Source organism: Vipera ursinii, assembly GCF_947247035.1.
Source record: "Vipera ursinii genome assembly, chromosome: 1".
In the NCBI taxonomy this organism is placed as follows: Eukaryota; Metazoa; Chordata; class Lepidosauria; order Squamata; family Viperidae; genus Vipera; species Vipera ursinii.
In genome coordinates, this window is record NC_139512.1 from 321,901,284 (window position 1) to 321,922,143 (window position 20,860).

A 20,860-nucleotide genomic window follows, 5' to 3' on the forward strand; every position below is an offset into this window, starting at 1 on the left:
AGGGACAAGAAATACTAGCACATGAAGCATCTCCCATCTGCTGTTGTGAGTTTAAAATGAGTATGCTATTTGTGCAGTCCCCAGAGACTATAGTAAATTTAACACAAATGCAGGAATACAAAACCAAAGTAAGCAAACAAAAACAAATGTCCTCACTCATGTTTAAATTTGCTATTGGTGGTACAGATGTGAAATTCTCTTAACAGAGCATCAGGAACTAGTAGATGAAAGGTATATAGAAAGAGACAGATTTTTTTTAGAAATTCTAGATAATTCAGGTTAAAGCAGTAGTTCCCAACCTTTTCTATACCCTGCACCCCTAGAATGCTTCTGATATATTCTCGCACCCCTTACAAAAGTTTGAAATAACAGCAATAAATTATGCATATACACTATAATTTTGAAAAACCAAGTTTTCTTACCGCCTGGAATATCGTCTCCCACCCCCCAGGAGGTGCGAGCACCCCTGGTTGGGAACCCCTGGGTTAAAAGATAGAAAATGGAGGAAAGGCTTCAGTGTGGGGTAAAATGGACCTTAGTTAAATAATGGAGGAGATTAAAGCTCTGTTGACTGAGGACTTTAATTGTTGTTGAGAGTGTGGTGGCGCATCAGCTCCCCTTGGTCCTGGATGAAGCGGATTATCTAGACCCGTACCAATCGGGTTTCAGGCCTGGGCACAGCACGGAGACGGCATTGGTCGCGCTGGTGAATGATCTCTGGAGGGCTCGGGACAGGGGTCATTCCTCTGTTCTAGTCCTATTAGACCTCTCAGCGGCTTTCAATACCATCGACCATGGTATCTTGCTGCGGCGTCTCAGGGGATTGGGAGTGGGAGGCACGGTATTACAGTGGTTCTCCTCCTATCTCCAGGGACGCTCGCAGTCGGTGTTGACAGGAGGGCAGAGGTCCACCGCGAGGTCTCTCGTTTGTGGAGTTCCTCAGGGGTCGGTCCTCTCGCCTCTCCTGTTCAACATCTATATGAAACCGCTGGGTGAGATCATTCGTGGCTTTGGAGTTGGGTATCATCAGTATGCTGATGATACCCAGCTTTTTCTTTCTACCCCAAACCACCCCAGTGATGCCCTCAACGTGATGTCCCGTTGCCTGGAGGCGGTTCGGGTCTGGATGGGGAGGAACAGACTTCGACTCAACCCCGACAAGACCGAGTGGCTTTGCATACCTTCATCCCGGGTCTATTCGGATATTCCATCTCTTTCGATGGGGGGTGAATTATTACCCCCCGTAGATAGGGCTCGCAACTTGGGAGTCCTCCTAGATTCACGGCTTACCTTGGAAGATCACATGGTGGCCGTGACTAGGGGGGCTTTCGCCCAGGTTCGCCTGGTGCGCCAGTTGCGGCCCTATCTAAGCCGGGATGATTTGTGCACGGTCACTCACGCGCTCGTGACCTCTCGTCTAGACTACTGCAATGCTCTCTACATGGGGCTTCCCTTGAGGACCACCCGGAGGCTCCAGCTGGTACAGAATGCAGCCGCGAGAGTTGTGTTGGGAGTCTCCCGATACTCCCATGTGACACCTCTGCTCCGTGAGCTGCATTGGTTGCCAGTTGTCTTCCGGGTGAGATTCAAGGTGCTAGTAATGGTGTTTAAAGCCCTCCATGGCATGGGGCCGGAGTACCTCAGGGAACATCTGCTGCCGGCATCAAGCTCCCTGCGCCCTGTGCGTTCCCACAGAGAGGGCCTCCTCAGGGTGCCACCGGTCAGAGAATGCCGTCTTGTGGCCCCCAGGGGGAGATCCTTCTCTGTGGGCGCCCCGGAGCTATGGAACCAGTTACCGGTTGAGCTCCGGACGGCGCCCGATCTGCGCTCCTTTCGCCGCGATCTGAAAACATACTTGTTTGAGCAAGCCGGCCTGGCATGAGGGGGATTGGTGGGGTTTTTTATCATTTTATTGGGTTTTTATTATGTATTAATTGTATTTTAATCGGGCATGTATTTAATTATCTTTTAATTTTTGTACATTTCTGTGTTTTATTCTTGCCCTGTACACCGCCCTGAGTCCTCAGGGAGAAGGGCGGTATAGAAATATTAATAAATTAAATTAAATTAAATTAATTCACTTACTCATACTTTCTGTCTAATTCTGATCCACAACTGCTTGTCACTGTATAATGTGATCAGGAAACATTAAGGTTGGTACCTTAATGGATAGGGGCTGATTTGGTAATAAGTGATAGATGCCCCTGGGAGAAGGGAATATGGAATTGACGGTTCATGAATGCAATAATAATACTATATAATGTGGTGTGTGTGTGTGTGTGTGTACCCGTGTGTGTATGTTTAGAGACAATCCTGTGTTGTTGGCTGAATATGTAACTGATCTACAATGAAATGTTAGATTGAATGTGTGACATAATAAGAAGTATATATCTGAAAATAAATGTACTGAAGTCCAAAATAGCTGTTTGACAATAAACATGGAGTGAACAACTGCAAGTTATACATAGTAAAAGAACCTAAAAGACATAGATGTATTTCTGTACCTTCATTTAATGTTCACTAAAGGTGAGAAATGGAAGGACAAATTTTAAGACATGCAAATACCAGTAGAGTAGTAATGGTGTTTGCATGTCCTAAAATTTGTCTGTCCCTTTCTCATCCCAGTAGAGTGGTAGCAGGCAGTTATGTACTCTCTTGAGAGTAATAAATGTTTGCTGAGAGAAGCAAAAATGGCTGTGAATAACAGAAAGCTTTTCCCCTTTTTATTATACTATATGGAAACAAAAGGTGGGTATTTCAGGAGAAACATAAAAATAGCTTGAATGAAGGAAATGGGAAGTGTGTATGGTAAAATAAAAAGCAATAAAATAAAGATTGACTGAGTGCTCAACGAATACACATGGACTGAATATTAAAGTAAGTGACCAGTATAAAAGTCAGCACATTGAGTTTTTTGAATGAGGACCACATAACAAAAATATTCAAATATTATTTAACAGTCATAAATATATAAAGGATGAATGGCTCAAGAAGAAGGGAATGTCCAAGAAAGTCAAGATTGGATGAAGTTGATGGGATCCTCAAAAAAGATAGAAGTGAGAAGTTTAAAAGAAGAATAGAAAATACGGAGTGTTATGAAGACTAGTGTTGCTATAACTGCATTTAGCTATATTTCTTATTTGTTAGTACTTTTGATTTTCTGCAACATTGCTTATCCCAAAAGGAAATCTTGGGTATATACTTATGTATAAATGAAAAATGTATCATCATTTCTCAAGAAACCTTATTTCCATTCTGAACAGCACTTACCATTAAGAAGTTTCCCCAAAAGGTTACCTGAAATGCACAGTCTTGCAATTTCTGTCCATGGGATATAATCCTGTTCTTATTTAATCCTTTATTTCTGGATTTAATTGTGACCAAGCAAATGCCTCTTTGCCCTGCATCAGTTAATATGTAATTGCATTCAGGAGGTGAACCATTTATTTAGCTAGCTAATAGCCTTTTGTAGACCTCCATTAATTTCTTATTTTTTAAAAGCCATCTGAGCCAGTGACTATCATCTCATCACACAGCAGCAGAATTTAGTTTGCAAATTATGAATTCAGTGAAGGACTTTTGTTTGTTGGAATTTGATGCTATTCATTTCTATCCAACTATGGTTATACTTGGAAACTACAGTTTTGTTACACATAATTGCTTTATATTATTTTCTTTTCTACTATGTATCTAATTTACAGTTGTTGGAGCTCAAAGGTAGCAACTAGTAGAAAGTAAACAGCATCTCTAACAACTCAAGATTATACCATTGAAATCTGGTAGAAAATGGCCAAATTTTGGAATTGTTACTTTTCCCTGTTCTCTGGAATCTGGATAGTTGAGAAGGCAAATGGCTTGATACTGGTGGGCTTCCTGTTTCCATAACTACTCTTAATCTTTGTAATAATATTTTTAAAAAATCTCCCTCCCAATAGTTCATGTTCCTGCTGGTGATGTCCTATACCTTCGAGAAGATCAGAAATTTATGTTACAACTGTCACCTCTTCAAATGTTGCTTACCTCTGATCTAGCTGATGATAATGTGAGCTTGGTGTGGGAAGGAAATTAAACAATGCACTGACTTTGGTATTAAATAAATAAAAAACAATGCAACTTAGATTTTTGTCTGGAAGCTGAAACTGTCTCAATGAATGCTATTGTCCTATAATTAATAATTCACATTTTCTGTTCCAAATTACTTGATTTTACTTTTTGAAGACTAATCACATAATGCATTAGAAATCCTCTCTTATTTTTTCTTTTACATCTGAATGTTCTGCAGAGATTTCACTCATTTGCATTTTACTTTTCACAAAGGATCCTCTTGATCACAATTTGATGAAATCAGATAGACTGTCTCAGTAAGATTTCTTTCTCCTATGTTTTATTGATATGCATTTGGTTTTGTGTAAGTGGATGACACTGCAATGATGATATGATCAATTATAGAGCAAGATACCAGGAACGTCTTGATATATTTTGCCAATATACAGGAGCATTCTCAATGTATATGAGCATTATCTTGTGTTACCTTGATGTGATTATACATACAACATGAAGAAATTCAGAATGTTTAGTTTAGTTTAGTTTAGTTTTATTTAATTTATATACCGCCCTTCTCCTTGGTGGGGACTCAGGGCGGTTCACAGGGCATATATAAAAAAGACAATACAAAAATTAAAAAAAGATTAAACCCATGCCCAGTTAAAAACAGTGAACAAGTCTAAAACAACTATTAAAACCCATCCCCGTCAGGCCAGACCAGCTATTTCGAATAGGTGGGTCTTCAGGTCACGACGGAAGGTTCGGAGGTCTGGTGCCATCCGGAGCTCCACCGGCAGTTGGTTCCATAATGCCGGAGCGCCCACAGAGAAGGCTCTCCCCCTGGGGGTCACCAGTCGGCATTCCCTGACTGGCGGCACCCTGAGGAGGCCCTCTCTGTGGGAACGCACAGGGCGGAGGGGAGTTGACGCCGGCAGCAGGTGGTCCCCGAGGTATCCCGGACCCATGCCATGTAGGGACTTAAAGATCGTTACCAAAACCTTGAACCTCACCCGAAAGACAACTGGTAAGAATGATTGTATGAAGGAAGGTTGCTCTTTTGTAACAATTAAAATTCCTTCTTACCCCTATGCGTGGTGTGTGTCTTTCTCAATCTCAGTTCTTTTATTAAAAGTCTGGGAATTTGAGGGTTCTGCACTGTATCTTAACTATTCTTACCACTGCACTTTTTTGGACAGAATGCTCTGTTGTTGTTTCTTGGATCTGTTGGAGCCACAGCCCCAAGTACTCCTACCATCACTAAGGTCACTTTGGCCTTTATTACATCCTCTCTAGTTCCTCCTTCTGGCTCTGGTATTTCTCCAGCTTCTCATACACTTTCTTGATGTTGCTATCATTTGGCACTGCTACATGTATCACCACTGCTATCCTCTGGTCCTTGTCTACTACCACAATAACTGGCAAGTACTTGCCTGCCTGTCTGGATCTGGAAGTCACACAGTATCTTAGCCCTGTTGTTCCTCCCCGATGTTCTTGGGATTTCACATCTGGTCTAGGTCACATACTGTGCAGATGTTCCTTTACACAATGTCAGCTATTTTATTGTGCCATTCAGTGTATGTAGTTCCTGCCTGCGTGCTGTGCCCCTATGTGCTTCTGAGACCTCTTTGCATAGTCTCCACCTTAGGTCCTGTACATACATGTGTGCATATTGAAGGCTCTAAAAGCTGCTACAAATTAGCAGCAAAATCCTATACAGGATATTCAAAAGCAAACATTTTCATGTTTCAATGGAAGCATAATAAATTCAGGATGGGATTAATTTTAATCCTGAAATTAATTCCAGATTTTTTCTAATTAAACCCAAAATGGAATGAGAGGCAGAGATAATTCACAGCATTCTGAAGGGATATAAATTGGAAACATTTCTTTATATTCTATTGCTCATCTTCAGTGTCTGGGTTTAGGTTGCCAAAACAGCAACATCCATGTCATTTGTTCACTGATAAATGGAGAAGAATGCTGAAAGTTGCAATAATAAATTCTATAGAAAAATAAAAGGTTCTAGGGTGATCCAAACAACTTCAGGAAGATGGAATAGGGAGTTGATGAAGGAGAGGTGAAGAAATATATAGGGATATGTATAGGTCTCTTTCTCAATATCATTTTTTTCTCTCTAGAAAGAACAATTTTTTGATCATATAAAAAGGTTGCTAGATAGCATGTAACATGCATAAAGTAAACAAACAGAGAGAAAGAGGGAGCTACTTATTATCTGGCTGTATAAGTTCTTGATTCATAGAATGAATCAATGTAGTTGAAAGAATTTGTTGCTTATCAAAATCCATTGCCATGTTGTCTGATTTGTGTGGCCAGAAAAATGCTTTAAATAAATCAATAAAATCAGTGGAGAAGTCCAAGAAATGTTTTTATGGGAGAGTCCTGAAAACGACTTGAGAGGCATAATGAAGGAAAACATGGCTGACTTACTGAAACAATAACCAAGTGTCAAAATGTTTTCAAATCTCCAAATCACTGATTTAAACTGTTTAACAAAGATGTTAAAGAAAAATAACTGTGTAAATAAATAAACATAGCCCTTCATTCCTGAGAATGAAAGCAGGCTTTTGTTTATAAAGGCATTTTTTTCTGTGTTTTAATAACGGTTTGTTCCCTTTTTTGATGTTTGTCTTAAATATTTCTTCCAAGGAATTTCAAGAAGTACACAGAGTCGTTGTTTGCTTACCCATGAGAGACACTAACTCAAGAAGTCCTGTGTTTCACTGTGATAAGAGCAATTGTAGAATGGAATTGTGCTATTTCAGGAGTTGTTAAAGCTGAACAGTATAATTCATGTATTGGAATACACTTCTACATTAAACCTGCCTTACAAGTAAAATTATAGACTCACAACAAACAAACAAAATTCCCTTAATGTGTAAGTAGCCTATAGTATTATGATTTCCACTTATGCAAGTGCTAATAACTCTTGTGGGCAGTGCTAATGCAAGAGAAAACTTGCTCTACTTTATGTTCCCCAATTTTCCACTTGTATATTTTCTGTTTTTTCTAGACTGGGGAAAAGGAACCCCTTTGATTTTTTCTGCATTCACAGTTAGACAATTTAAGGAGCAATAACTATCCAAAGCTTTGAATAAGCCTATCTGAGAATGGGATATAAGCAATAAATCATCTGCATAGTGGTAATGACATCTAGCTTATATAAGGTTTATTAAATCTGTGCACAAATGACCTCTTGAAATTATTTCTCTGGCAAAACATCTTACCAACTTTCTTTAGGAATAGTAGTAAATCTTCTATATTCCTCAGGGATATGTTAGCAGTAAAACCTTTTTGATGGCTTTACCCAGTGATAACAACTGCCTTAGCAACTAGATATCATTTCTAATGTGCAATAATGCTCTGGAGGACTTTGAATTACTCTGTGGCCTCTCATATGAAAAAGATGATAAGGAGAGATGAGAAAAAATGAGAATGGGGTGACTGCAGGATAATCTTAGGCTACACTGCAATAGTTAACATGAATAAGGTCTGGAAAAGCAGAGATATTGATATAAATTTAAAAAGCAGGTTAGTTAGAGCAATAGTCTTCCCTATGATGATGTATGGGTATGAGACTAAGAATGGCTGATTGAAGAAGAATTGATCCCTTTGAACTGTGGTGATGGTGTAAATTATTATATATGCCATGGATCACCACAGCAACCAACAGAGAGATGCTGAATCATATAAAACCAGATACGTCATTAGAAGCCAAAATCACAAGACTATGTCTGATTTACTTTGGCCATGTCATGCATGCAAATTCATTGGAGAAGTCAATGATCCTAGGAATTATTATTATTATTTAAACTTATATACCGCCCTTCTCCCGTAGGACCCAGGGTGGTTCACAAGGCGATTAAAACAATATAACAATACAAAAGTTAATAACAAATTAAAATAAATTAAATTATCCTTAATTAAAATCTAAAACCCTTAACTCTTATTAAAAACCCAATTGGAATAGGTTAAAAATTAAAAGTTCTCAGTCCTGGCCGGAAAGCTCAAAGAGCCAGGCCTTCAGGTCCCAGCGGAACAAACAAAAATCTGGGGCAGTCCTGAGCTCTACAGGTAACTGGTTCCAGAGGACAGGCGCGCCCACAGAGAAGGCCCTCCCCCTGGGTGTCGCCCTCCGGCAATCCTTTGCCGGCGGCACCCTGAGAAGGCCCTTCCTGTGGGAGCGCACTGGATGAAGGGAAGGTGATGCCGGCAGCAGGTGTTCCCTCAGATATCCCGGACCCAAGCCATTTAGGGCTTTATAGGTCATCACCAGCACCTTGAATCTCACCCGGAGGGCAACCGGAAGCCAATGCAGCTCGCGGAGCAGAGGTATTACATGGGAGTATCGGGGAGCCCCCATCACAAAAAGAAGAGGCAAGCAAAGTACATTCTGGGTTGATAATATCAAAAGTGATACAAAGATGAATATCCAACAACTGACAGAAGCTGTGCTTGACAGGATAGCATGGAGAGCACTTGCCTATAAAGCTGCCAAGAGTCAGACAAGACTGAATAGTTAAAACAACAATAGAAATATTACCAGCAACTGATTTGGCATTAAAAAACAGAATTTAAAACTGGAGGTCTAACTTATCTTTCATCTAGGCTTCGTTGGTTACACTGCAACCTTAACCTAGAGATGTAACAAGACTTGTAATAGTGGTGAATGTCTGTAGCTTGGGTATAGGATGAGGGTGAAGGTTCGTTCTCTGAGTTTGTGAGTTGGTTTCTGAATGTTTCGGAAGGTGGTAAGACTATACAGATTTCCACCCAGCAGCCAGCCAAATTTGAATGCTGCTGCATTTGGGTGGCCAGGGAAATATAGGAGTACTATTTAGTGTACTATTCCTCTTTGCCATAGTATTAAGTCTTAGACTTTTTGGAAAAGTTAAGAATTCATACCGAGGCTATCCAGTCCAGAATGTATTTCATGCCATTCCACAAAGCTGTGTTATTTCTTATGCTGTTAAACATATACACAAAACCACTGAGGGAGTCATTATATAAAAAATATAAATATATATAATATATTTGGAGTTTGGTTTCGGTTACAGTCAGAATGCTGATGATACCCAGCTTTTTAGTACACTTGAATGTTGCCTACTTGAAAATGGACTGGGAGAGGGAGAACAAGCTGAAACTCAATACAGATAAAATGGAGGTGCTAACAGTTAGGGGAAAAATGAATTTGTGACTGAGGTGAAATTTGCTCAGAATTGGGTTGCATTTTCTCAAAATACTATTGCTATTATGCCAAATGTGACTACCTGAGCTGGCAAAAATTATCAATAGTTAATTGCACCTTCTTTTCGCTATCTTTACCTGCACTAGGTGATAACAGCTGCCTGCTGAACACAGTTTAAAGTTGTTGACCTTTAAAGCCCCAAATGGCTTAGACCTTGGTTATCTGCAAGGCTACATCACCTACTATGAGCCTGTCCACTATCAGTCAATAGAAAAGATCTTTCTGAAGAGGCCTTAGAACGCTCTTAGAAGTTAGACGATCAGGTATGCGAGAAAGACGCTTCAATTTTGTTACTGTTGCAAACTGACTTGGATGTTGGAATAAACAGAGAAGTGGCGTATAAATTCAGTAATAAAAAAATTGCTGAGATGGTGTTAGGGTGTTATCTGGAATGACTGCCTAGTGCTAGTGCAATAGTCCTGATTAAGAAGCTGGGCAGAGAGGCAGCTGGCTTAGGCAATGCATTTTAGCAGATATGTTGCTCGGTTTTGCAGTGAATAATAGGGAGCAGGTGCTAAATGAGTGGCAAACTAGTTTTCTCCATAAATTATCCTCTACCATTAAGGTAGAGATAAGGGGTGATTTCTAGAAATAATGCAATGCAAATGCTGTAAGACCAAGCATAGTTATCAATGCCCTCCAGTGAGGGAGGGAAAAAAACCCAGGACACAATGTTTTTTGAAGCAGAACTCAAGACAGTCTTCCATCTTTCATCAAAGAAGTGCTGGATTCCTTATAGGTTCAGTCTTTTGGAAGGAAATTGCAATGTCGCGTGGTTGCACGGAGAGGCGGACACTTGAGCTGGGTAGTATTTCTTTGTTGAGTCAGAATGAAGCTGGAGCAAAGGGGTTACCTGGCGTCTCTTTATACCTGCCCAGGTGAATGGTGACCAATAGATTTAAACCTGGCTTCCCGCCAGTGCAGGTGGCCAATGGATTTAAACCTTGGCTCCCACCAGAGCTGACCATGCCCTGGGGCTGTCAACAACTCACTCTATTCAGGCTTTTCCCGCCAAAAGCGGTTATAGCCTGGAGCTGTCCAGCCCCCTGCTGTGCTGACATTTCTGTGTATGCTTTAAGGGCATACACTACACCCCTTCCCCCCATAGTGAGGAATTACCCTCTGTCATCCTGTCTCCAAACTATATACACTTATTTACACTATACACAAATTTTACATACACAAGAATGTATGTAAATTTGTTATTCCTTGGTTGCTTCTCCACCCCCCTAAGAACGCACATAGTCCGCGAGGTAGCTTGGAGCCTTGTGTGGCCTGCTTGATCTTCTTGGGACTGGTTCATCTGGTGGTGTGGTGCTGTGTCTAGGCTCTCTTCTTTGTTGTGAATGTTGTGGTAGATTGTGGTGTGTGTGTATGTGTGTTGCGGTGCCCGGGTTTTGTGTTCTGCTGGGTTCTGGTGACTGCCTGGTTTCTCTGTCAGTCTCCTGTCTGGGGTGGGGTTGCCACTGTGCCCCTCTGGTAACCCTCCTGGGTTTTTGTGTTTGTGTTGGCTCTTCCTCCTCAGCCCCCAGTGTGTCCTCTATAACCCTTTCAGGAGCCCTTTTCCTCAGCTGATCCAGGTGCCTTTTCCAAAGGAGTCCCCCCTCCACCCTTACTCTGTAGGAAAGGGGTCCTGTTTGCTCTAATATCTCCCCTGGCACCCATGAGTGACCTGTGCTATAGTTCCTAGCCCAGATGGGGTCTCCTGTGTTGAAACTTGTTTTGATGTTGGGGGTCCCGGCGTCTGCTGCTACCCTGTCTGGGTGAAGCCTGTCCAGCATTGTTATGAGGCGTCTGCCCCATCTGAGTTCCACTGGGCTTTTGCCTGTGGCGGTGCAGGGTGTTGCATGTTGGTATAGGAGGAATGTGGCCAGTCTTTGCTTCCAATTTCCCTGTACTATGCGCTTGAGGGCATCCTTTGTTGTCCGCACGAATCGTTCTGCCAATCCATTACTGGCAGGGTGGAAGGGAGCTGAGGTGGTGTGCCTAATCCCCAAGGTCCTCAGGAACACCTGGAAATCCGAGGAGGTAAATTGTGTTCCATTATCTGACACGATTACATCAGGCAGACCATGTGTAGCAAACATCCCCCTCAATGCTTGAATGGTTCCTGCTGAGGTCATGTTGCCCACAGGCACCACCTCCAGCCATTTAGAATGGCTGTCTACTGCTACCAGAAATGTGTGTCCTTGGAATGGGCCTGCATAGTCTATATGCACCTTGGACCATGGTGAGTGTGTTTCCTCCCACTTGTGAACTGGTGCATGTGGTTGTTCTGGCCGTGTCCTCTGGCATGTGTAACACCCTGCTACTAGTTCTTCTATCTCCTTGTCCAAACCTGGCCACCACAGGTAGCTCCTTGCCAGGGCCTTCATTCTTACTATTCCTGGGTGGCCGTCATGTAATGACTGGAGGACTCTTTCTCTGAGCCTTGTGGGGATGATGACTCTACTTCCCCACAAGAGACATCCCTTGTGTGTGGACAGTTCATGCCTTCTGGAGAAGTAAGCAATGAACTCTTGCCCTGGTGATTTGTCCTGCCACCCACTGCTCACCCATGATTGTACCCTGCTCAGAACCTTGTCCTTGGGGGTCTCTGTGGCTATGTCCCTTGCATTGAGGGGGCATTCTGGCAGTTCCTGTATTGCCAGTATTTGGACAGCAAGTGCTGGGTCCGGCTCAGTATCCCTTAGGGGAAGTCTGCTGAGGCCATCGGCGTGCCCCATCTCTTTGCCCGGCCTGTGTACCAGTTTGCATGAGTATGCAGACAGGAATATGGACCAGTGTAACATCCGGGGTGACAGGATCTGTGGTATCTGCTTCTCTGTTGTAAATAACCCTAATAATGGTTTATGGTCTGTATAAATTAGAAATTCCCTACCATAAAGGTAGTCATGAAATTTCTTTACTCCTGCAACCACTGCCAGTGCCTCCTTGTCTATCTGGGCATAATTCCGCTCTGCAGCTGACAGGGTCCTGGAGTAGTAGGCGATGGGGGCCTGAGTTCCATCCTCCCTTAAATGGCTGAGAACTGCCCCAATCCCATGCATCACAAGCAAGGCAGATTGGCTGGTCCTCCCTGAAGTGGGTGACTGTGGCATTGCCTGCTAACAGGTTCTTCAGTGTTTTGAATGCGTTAGTGTGTTTGTCAGTCCAGTCCCAGGATGCTTGCTTGTCAAGCAACCTGTGTAGGGGTTCTGCAATTATAGCCTTGTGTGTCAGGAATGTGTGATAAAAATTGAGGAGGCCCAGGAATGCCTGCAACTCAGACTTGTTTTTGGGAGTTGGGGCTTCTTTGATTGCCCTGACTTTGGATGCAGATGGGTGGATGCCTTGAGCATCAATCCTGAACCCCAGGAACTCTGTCTCAGTTATCCCAATCTTGCATTTCTCCCTTTTGAGCTTCAACCCTGCACCCCTGAACCTCTCAAGTACTGCCTTCAATCAGGCTGCCAGAACATCCTCGGAGCTGGCTGCGATCAGGATGTCATCGAAATAAGGGCAAACCCCTGGTATTCCCTTGAGGAATATTCACCTCCTGGAATATTCCAGGACCCACGCTGACCCCGAACTGCAACCGGTCTACCCGGAATGCCCCTTTGTGTGTGATTATTGTTTGTGCTCTAGCAGCCCCTGGGTCTACCAGCAGCTGCTGATAAGCTTGGGCAAGATCCAGTTTAGCGAACACCGACCCGCCTTGCAGGGACGCCAGAATGCTGTTTACTGCAGGAACTGGGTATGAATGAGCGCTCAGAGCCTGGTTGATTGTCCCCTTATAGTCGGCACAAATTCTAATTTCGCCGTTTGCCTTGAGCAGTGTTACGATGGGGGTTTCCCATTCCGCTCCATCGACTGGCGTTAGCACCCCCTGGTCTACCAGCTTATCCAATTCCCGCTCTATCTTATGTTTTAGCGCAAACGGAACTCTCCTAGCTTTCATTCTTATGAGTTGCACCTGGGGGTCTAACTTAAATGAGATTGGGGGACCTGTGTACCTTCCCAGCTGTCTGTTGAACCCGTCCGCAAAATCCTTGCAGACAGCTTCAAGGGAAAGGCAGCTCCGTGTCTGGTGAATCCCCGTGATTCCGATGCCCAGCGCATTGAACCACCCTAACCCCACGAGGCTGGTCCGCTGGCCTTCGATGACCAGTGCACTTAATTTGCCCTCGAACCCTTTGCACTGAACCCTCACCAATGCCTCCCCCCGGACGTTAATGGGTGAATTTTGAAAGTCAGATAGGGTCATTCTGGATGGCCTCAAGGGAACCCATTGGCCGCTCTGCTTGCAAATCTCCTTAAACGTTCTGGCGGAGATTATGGACACGGCTGACCCTGAGTCCAGCTCCATCGTGCAGGGGACCCCTTGCAGCTTCACCCTCAATTTTATTTTTGGGGTTAGCACTGCAGGGGCCCCTGTTAGACAAACGTCCGGCCGTCCCGCCATGTGGCTGACTGTCAGTCCCGGCAACCGCTCCCCGGTACCTGTAGCGAACTGGAACTCTGCCTCCACCTCGTGCAGGCTATCCCGCTGCTTGCTCCTGCAGACCGCCGCGATGTGCCTGGTTTTCCCGCATGCCCGACACTTGGCCGACTTGAAACGGCAGGTAGACCGGGGATGCTGTCCTCCGCAGCTGGCGCAATGGGTAGACCGGGAGCTGTTCGTGCCGCAGCCGGAACACTGGGTAGACCAGGGTTGTCCGCAGCTGCTGTGCTGGGTAGACCGGGGGCTGCAACCGCAATGCTGGGTAGACCGGGGCCGATTCGCGCTGTAGCTGTGGAGTTGGGTAGACTGGGGGCCGTTCGCTCCGCACCTGCACTCCTGGCATCTTCCGTCTGCCACGGCTGGTCTTGGCTCCCTCACGTTGTCTCGGTTGGAGGTGACGGGTCGCTGTTGTCGGTGGATGGCGTCCACTTCCAACTCTGCCCCGTCCGTGTCGCTGCAACCGCTCAACTGGTGGATGGATCCGCCTTCCCTCGCGTCGGACTCCTCGGCCGTGTCCCAGGCTAGGAATTCCTTTTGGACATCCCTCAGGGTCAGCTTCTGCTTTGCAAAGATTTTCTGGCGCAGCTTCCTGTCCCTCAACCCACAGACGATCCTATCCCGCAGCCGGATCTCTAAATTTTCAAAATTACAGAGGCGAGCTGCCTGCCTCAGGGCAGCCATGTATTGCTTGGCAGACTCACCCGGCCGCTGGTCCCGTTTCTCGAAACGATACCGCCAGGCGATCTCGGACATCTCGGGCTTGAAGTACTCGGTCAGCTTCGCCAGCAACTCGTTGTACCCGACGGAGTGGATGTCGTCGGGTGCACAGAGACCGACCGCCAGCTGGTACGTTTCCGTGCCGCAGCTGCAGAGTAGCGCCGCTGCTCTCTGCCGGTCATCTTTCACCCCGTTTGCCCGTAGGTAGCACTCGAGCTGCCCCACGAATGCTTCCCACTCCTCTGGGCGGTTGCTATTGAAAAGGGGATACTGACCCAGTTGTGCCATTCTGCCGTCTCGGCCGTCCTGCGTCTTGGTCCGAAGCTGCTGATTGGATTCCGTCCGTGGCTAGCGTTGTCCAGTGCAGGATCCCACCTTCGTCGCCAGTGCAATGTCGTGTGGTTGCATGGAGAGGCGGGTAGTATTTCTTTATTGAGTCAGAATGAAGCTGGAGCAAAGGGGTTACCTGGCGTCTCTTTATACCTGCCCAGGTGAATGGTGACCAATAGATTTAAACCTGGCTTTCTGCCAGTGCAGGTGGCCAATGGATTTAAACCCTGGCTCCCGCCAGAGCTGACCATGCCCTGGGGCTGTCAACGACTCGCTCTATTCAGGCTTTCCCGCCAAAAGCAGTTATAGCCTGGAACTGTCTAGCCCCCTGCTGTGCTGACATTTCCATGTATGCTTTAAGGGCATACACAACAGAAATGTTCCAACCTGCATTTAACAGAGACGGTTAGCACAACTTCCCAGTAATAAATCTCTTTATAAGTGACTTCCAAACTCTGCCTTTTCAAGGAGCAGACTAGGGAGCTGACCTCTTAAGTAAATTTATTTACAGAATGTTCTGGGTTCAAAACTACATGCATTTATTTAATCTGAAGATTTCTTTATTGATGTCTGCAATGCATTACAAGCCCTTGATTGGTAGAGAAGTCTGTGTTGATGAATGTAATTACATTAAATATACCCCATCCCTATTTTTATATTTCATAGATCAGACAGCAGAAATGATTGAACCAAACAGCCTGTAAAAATTTCTGGCAGATAAATTTAGGTCTTTCAGTGTGCAATCTACTTTAAGGACATGTCATCAGAAAGACAGTAATTTTTTAAAGAATTGTTTCTCAAAGGTAAAACTGAGTGAGCAAATCAGCATTGGATGTCTATATTCCAACTTTTTGTTTAGGCTTCTCATCAGCCCTGTCTAGACTCAATAGTTAGCAGACAAAGAGCACCAACAATCTTCTGCAACCTTGATTGCTTGCAAAATTCATAGGAATATTTCAAACTAGTGAGGGCAGGAAACTTCTGTAATCTCTATCGTTATTGTTCCCAGTGTGAAAACAGTGTTCTTAGCTCAGGCTGTCATGTAATCTTGGCCAAGAAGCAGGGTCCTAACATATGTACTTGTTATTAGCAATGAAAACAAGTTAATGATATTGGAGGTGTGGGGAAGCAACCAGAAAGGTGCAAAACACTTCTGGGGACTGCATGAAAGGCTAAAAATTGTTGGCTGGGGAATTCCACACACCTTAAAGTTACCAAAGTTGAGAAACACTGTCTTGGACCTTTGTAAGGCACTCTGTTGGGGAGATTTAATATATGCTTTATTTTATCTCTCTCACTACTTATTTTGTACCCATTTTTTTCTTGAAAGGAAACCCTGAGAGATGCCCATGTTGTTTTGATCTCCTCTTTCATTTTATCATCATTATAGTGAGAATAGTGCCTGATTTTAGATTATCTGGTGAGCTCCTTGGCTCAGAAGGCATTTCTGAATTTCTAATATTCAACATCTGGCCCCGCTAACATTATATTACTTCATTATATTGATTATATTCTCTCTCCTGTATGTGTACGCTATCATATTTATAGCATACTGTACTGTGGGGTATTCTCAAGCAATATCTTTGCAAAAATAATGCTAGGTCATCTAAATTTTACTTTATAGCATGCTAGATAGCAGTGTGCTAGCAGCAATTTAAAATGAGCTTGTTTCTGTGCTAGAAATTTTTCTTGTATCTGAATATCCTTATAGGTTATGAGACCTATAAAAGCACATCAGAGCATAGCTATATCTGAATATAGCAAAACTGAAATCTGTAAGCTAAAATCAGACCACATTACATTTTAGCGTATGAACTCAAGTCACTAAAAGAGATGACAGTATTCTATAAATTAATCTACCTATTTTGTAATAATCTACTATCTTTTCAGTTATTCTGTTACACTCTGCACAAAATTACTGCATAAACTGGTTTATTTATAGCATTTGTGAAATACATGTTTTGAGCAGTATCTTCATATTGATCTTTGATAGAATTGATTATTAAAGTCTCATTTAATAATCAGATTAAAATGGGGGGGTTTGGAGATTTTTGCTACATCTCCACATTATTCTCTGACTACCTAAACACTTTGATGTGTAAGGAAGTCTGTGAACTCTAATTTAATTATTGTCTTTAGTGGGATTTTTTCCAAGATAAATCTGTGCAGGCCTCTATATGATGATTGGACTTGCTTAATTTGGTTAATACACTTTTTTAGTAAATGAACCCATTTTATAAAGCACACATACATACACACAAAACCATAACCACAATTGTAACTAAACAAGCTTAGGACTTTCTAGATCTTTCAATGATATAATTCACAACATACAATCCCAGGGAAAGAATTGCTTTCATCCCTATTTGTGTACAAATGGAAGAGTCATTGAAAATAATCCATCCTGACCATTCAACTCTGCTCAACAGGCTAAAGAGCCCAACTAGAAAATGTTTATAGGGAACATTTTCTGTGATTCAGGAGGGGAAGAAAGCCTATTTACTACCTTCCTGCATGATTATTTGATTCCTGCATTGAGAGGGGATTGGATTGGATTGGATTGAATTAAATAACTATTTCAAACCCCATGATTTTATCTTGAATATGGCCTATCTTTATTAAATCCCTACGGTCTAACATGCTCATCCAGGCATTGTGGGTATGACTTGTCACAATGTTCTTGAACTCTCAAAAGAAGACATTGAATCAATATCAACGCCTATTAAGAGTTTGATTAATGGACACTTTTTATCTTTTCCTTTCATCCATCTGCTTTTCTTCCAAATTTGGATTGTTGAGTGAATACTTTTGCATAAGAACAGCTGAGATTAACAGCTGAGAAGAATAAATGTTACAAAAAAGACACTGCTGCTGAAATTTACTCTCAAACAAAATCTAAAACAGATTTGTGATTATTCCTCAGGTAAAAAGACCCAGGAAGACTAAAAATGGAATTGGTAGCATAATTTCTACAAGGATAGAAATAGGGTTGGTGGTGGTTTGCCCATTTCTACACTATGACTATGATTTTCTGCCAAGCAGAATATGAATTTTTACATACATACATACATACATACATACATACATACATACATAGATACATAGTTTTTTTTTGAGAGGTAGAACCAGAGCATTGCTTTACTGCCAAACAATGGAAAGGTAAAGATGCCTTTGAGTCAAGCATGACTCTTAGTGTTTACATGAACACAACTATGCAGTTTGGCAGTAGTGCAAGGTATTTGGCAGTGCCTTCCTCCATTATATTTTTTTCAATGTTCCTGCCTAACAATCTGAAAGGGTGACATTAAAAACAAAATAAATATTAGTGGATACAGATGCTCTGAAACCAAAGACTGAAATGGGGGGAACTTTTGTTAATCAACTCATGAGCCCTGTCCTTTCCCTAGGATATTCTAACCACTGTTTTGCTTTTTTTCCACAGTCCTCACAAAAGTCGATGCTGCTTTAAAGGGGAGCTTGTCCATATTAGCTAACTGTTGGGCTTGTTTTGGACAGAAATTTAGTGTTCAGGGACTGTGCTTGACTATGGAGGGTCCCCAATAATGCATCCCCTCTCCTGATTTTGTCTTATTTGTGTTTATTATTTCTAACTATATTGTAGAATGTTTTGATTGGTTACTTTTGTGTGAGATGGGCAGCCATATAAATTTGACAAATGAATGTTTGACTCTAAGCTGTGACAGTTATGAAGAATGGAGGGTGGGATAAGATGAAGGCAATATTATGAGGACACAGTAGAAACAAAAGTTGCTGGGAAGTGTTTGTGCCATGGTTATCAAGAAGGGAGGAAAGACCCTGAAAGTGTATGAGTTGCATAGTATCACATTTCTCCATTAATGCTATTTGACCACACAGAAAGATATATACGAAAGATAGCATATAGTCTGCCTTTTGTCTTGATATACTATTTTTATAACAATGGAATTTCATTTTGAGGGGCAAGTTCAACCTGCACATTAAAGTAGTGCAGCCAGATACAAATTTACTAATAGATGATCTTTCTACCGAGTCACCTTCAGTTCTCTCTCAGTCTATTTACGTTTGCTATGACCTGCATGAAAATATGATTTTTTATTACTTCTTTATTTAGGGAAGAAATATTCATGTCTAAATTTTGTACATTTTACCTTGTAGTACATAGCTGCTTTGAACTTTTCCCAGAAAAAGAATTCACAAATTCACTTACAAGATCTCTTCTTTGTAAAGATCCCAATAATTCTATAAAACTTTACTGATGTAAGGCAGCTGTTCTGCAGTTACAGCTGTGTCATGAGGTTTGTTAAGACTGCCTCATTAGACCCACTATTTGGAACTAAGCCCCACTGAATTCTGAGAAATCTAATTAATGCTATGGACTCTTTTTATACTTTCACCAAATACAGGCACATATTTGTACTCTGCATCTTTAGCAGATAGACGGAGAAACAGTTTTTTGTATTTGAGATGGAAAAAATACCATTGTTTTTAATGTAGTAACAACATAGCATTGGTGCTCCAGGAGTGGGTGGGAGCAATATGTAAATTGCTTCATGTCTGTGGAAAATGAATGAGAACTTTAAGAAACTCTTCTGGTGTGGAGAAATGAACTGTCTCATTTATTCTCATTAGCTGTTCTTCACGAGGACTCTTTGCTTCACTGACTTTACTTGAGAGTCACCCTGCTTCTTTATGAAACTCTGCAAAGAACTGTGTGATCCTAACACAAACCACCAAGTTTATGCCAAGAAACCTTTATCTTCTTCCTGAAGAAGTGACCATTGCCAGATTTCTAGCTTCTTAGCAAATCAGATGTGCTCTGTTCAGTTTCAACTGCCTGAAATTCAGGCTTTAGAGAGGAAGTGCTGGGTGTTAATAAATTATTTTGAAAGCATCCACTGCTATCAAAAGAAACTTTGTTTTAAACTTCTGTCTGAGGTGGCTTATCTTTGCTCTGCAGCTGCAAAATATCATGTGAATGAACTTCAAGGGCTGCAGTGTTCTGAAGAATCATCAATCCCCCAAAAGCTTTCACCCCACACAAACACATTGAAAATGTTCGCCAGACCTATCAAATGAGAAGCTGACCCACAAAGACAAGAACAAAAGCTGCTGTTGACTTGACTGTTTTTTGTCTGCTTCTCTTTTTTTTTACTCACAGTTCAGTGGAATTCCTGGGGATGTCCTGTGGTACATAGGTCACCTCACTCTCCTGGCAGATGAATGCCATTCTGTCCGAGCACTGACAGAGGGGATGCTGGCACCCTAAGCAAGCCCCCAAGAGGAGCCACAGGCTGAGGAAAAACAGAGCCATGCTTGCTTCTACGTTGCCCATGCCTTCCTGAGCAACTGGGAAATAAGCTCCTCCTGCCTCCCACCATAACTCCGTTCCCTGAAGACCCGCCTTCAAGATTTGTGGTAAGTCATGTGATCCCCAGGGAAGGACATCTCTGTGTATCAGGGTTTTCAGTCCATCAGGATTTCAGGAAAGGTGGGGTTACAGTGTGTCTGCCTCTGTTTCATGTGCTCATGGTGTACTTTTTGCACTCTAGATCTGGGTGTTTGGCATCAGTGAGAGGACTTAGCATACTGCAATATTCGGAATAGTTTTGTTTGCTGACATTCATTTGTACTTGCTCCCTATAATTTAGTATAGACTGAGTTTCTTTATGGCAGGACTAGGAAACAATTTTGAAGCCAAGTGAATTGCCACAGGTGCACTCTCCAAGGTGGGTAGGCTCTTACTAAAAATTAAATTTGATTAAATTTAAATCCACACTTAATTAATTGCAGTACAATTGATTATTCCCCACTGAGTTAAATATAGAACCCTGCTGTCAAATCACCAGTTAAAATTCAGTAGGAACCTTTGATGATGTTCATATCTTGGTGCATCCAAGCCATCATGGGGGCCACATATTGCTCTAGGATCCCAGGATGAACTCCTCTGGTTTATGGGAGCATCATATTTCCTGACCAGGTTATTGTGAACAGTCAGATTTCTGTCCTGTAAAGGAATATGG

General features: G+C 42.6%; 1 protein-coding gene across 1 annotated transcript in view; it reads right to left on the minus strand.

Moving 5' to 3' along the window:
• Window positions 1-20,154, minus strand: part of FSHR (follicle stimulating hormone receptor) — a gene marked incomplete at its 3' end in the record, with an annotated part of 86,341 nt that extends 66,187 nt beyond the window's left edge. The window contains exon 1 of the mRNA XM_083350672.1: window positions 19,997-20,154. Within this exon, the coding sequence (XP_083206798.1) occupies window positions 19,997-20,151 (155 nt within the window). The 5' untranslated portion in view covers window positions 20,152-20,154. The remainder of the gene's footprint in view (window positions 1-19,996) is intronic.
• Window positions 20,155-20,860: the final 706 nt, after the last annotated feature.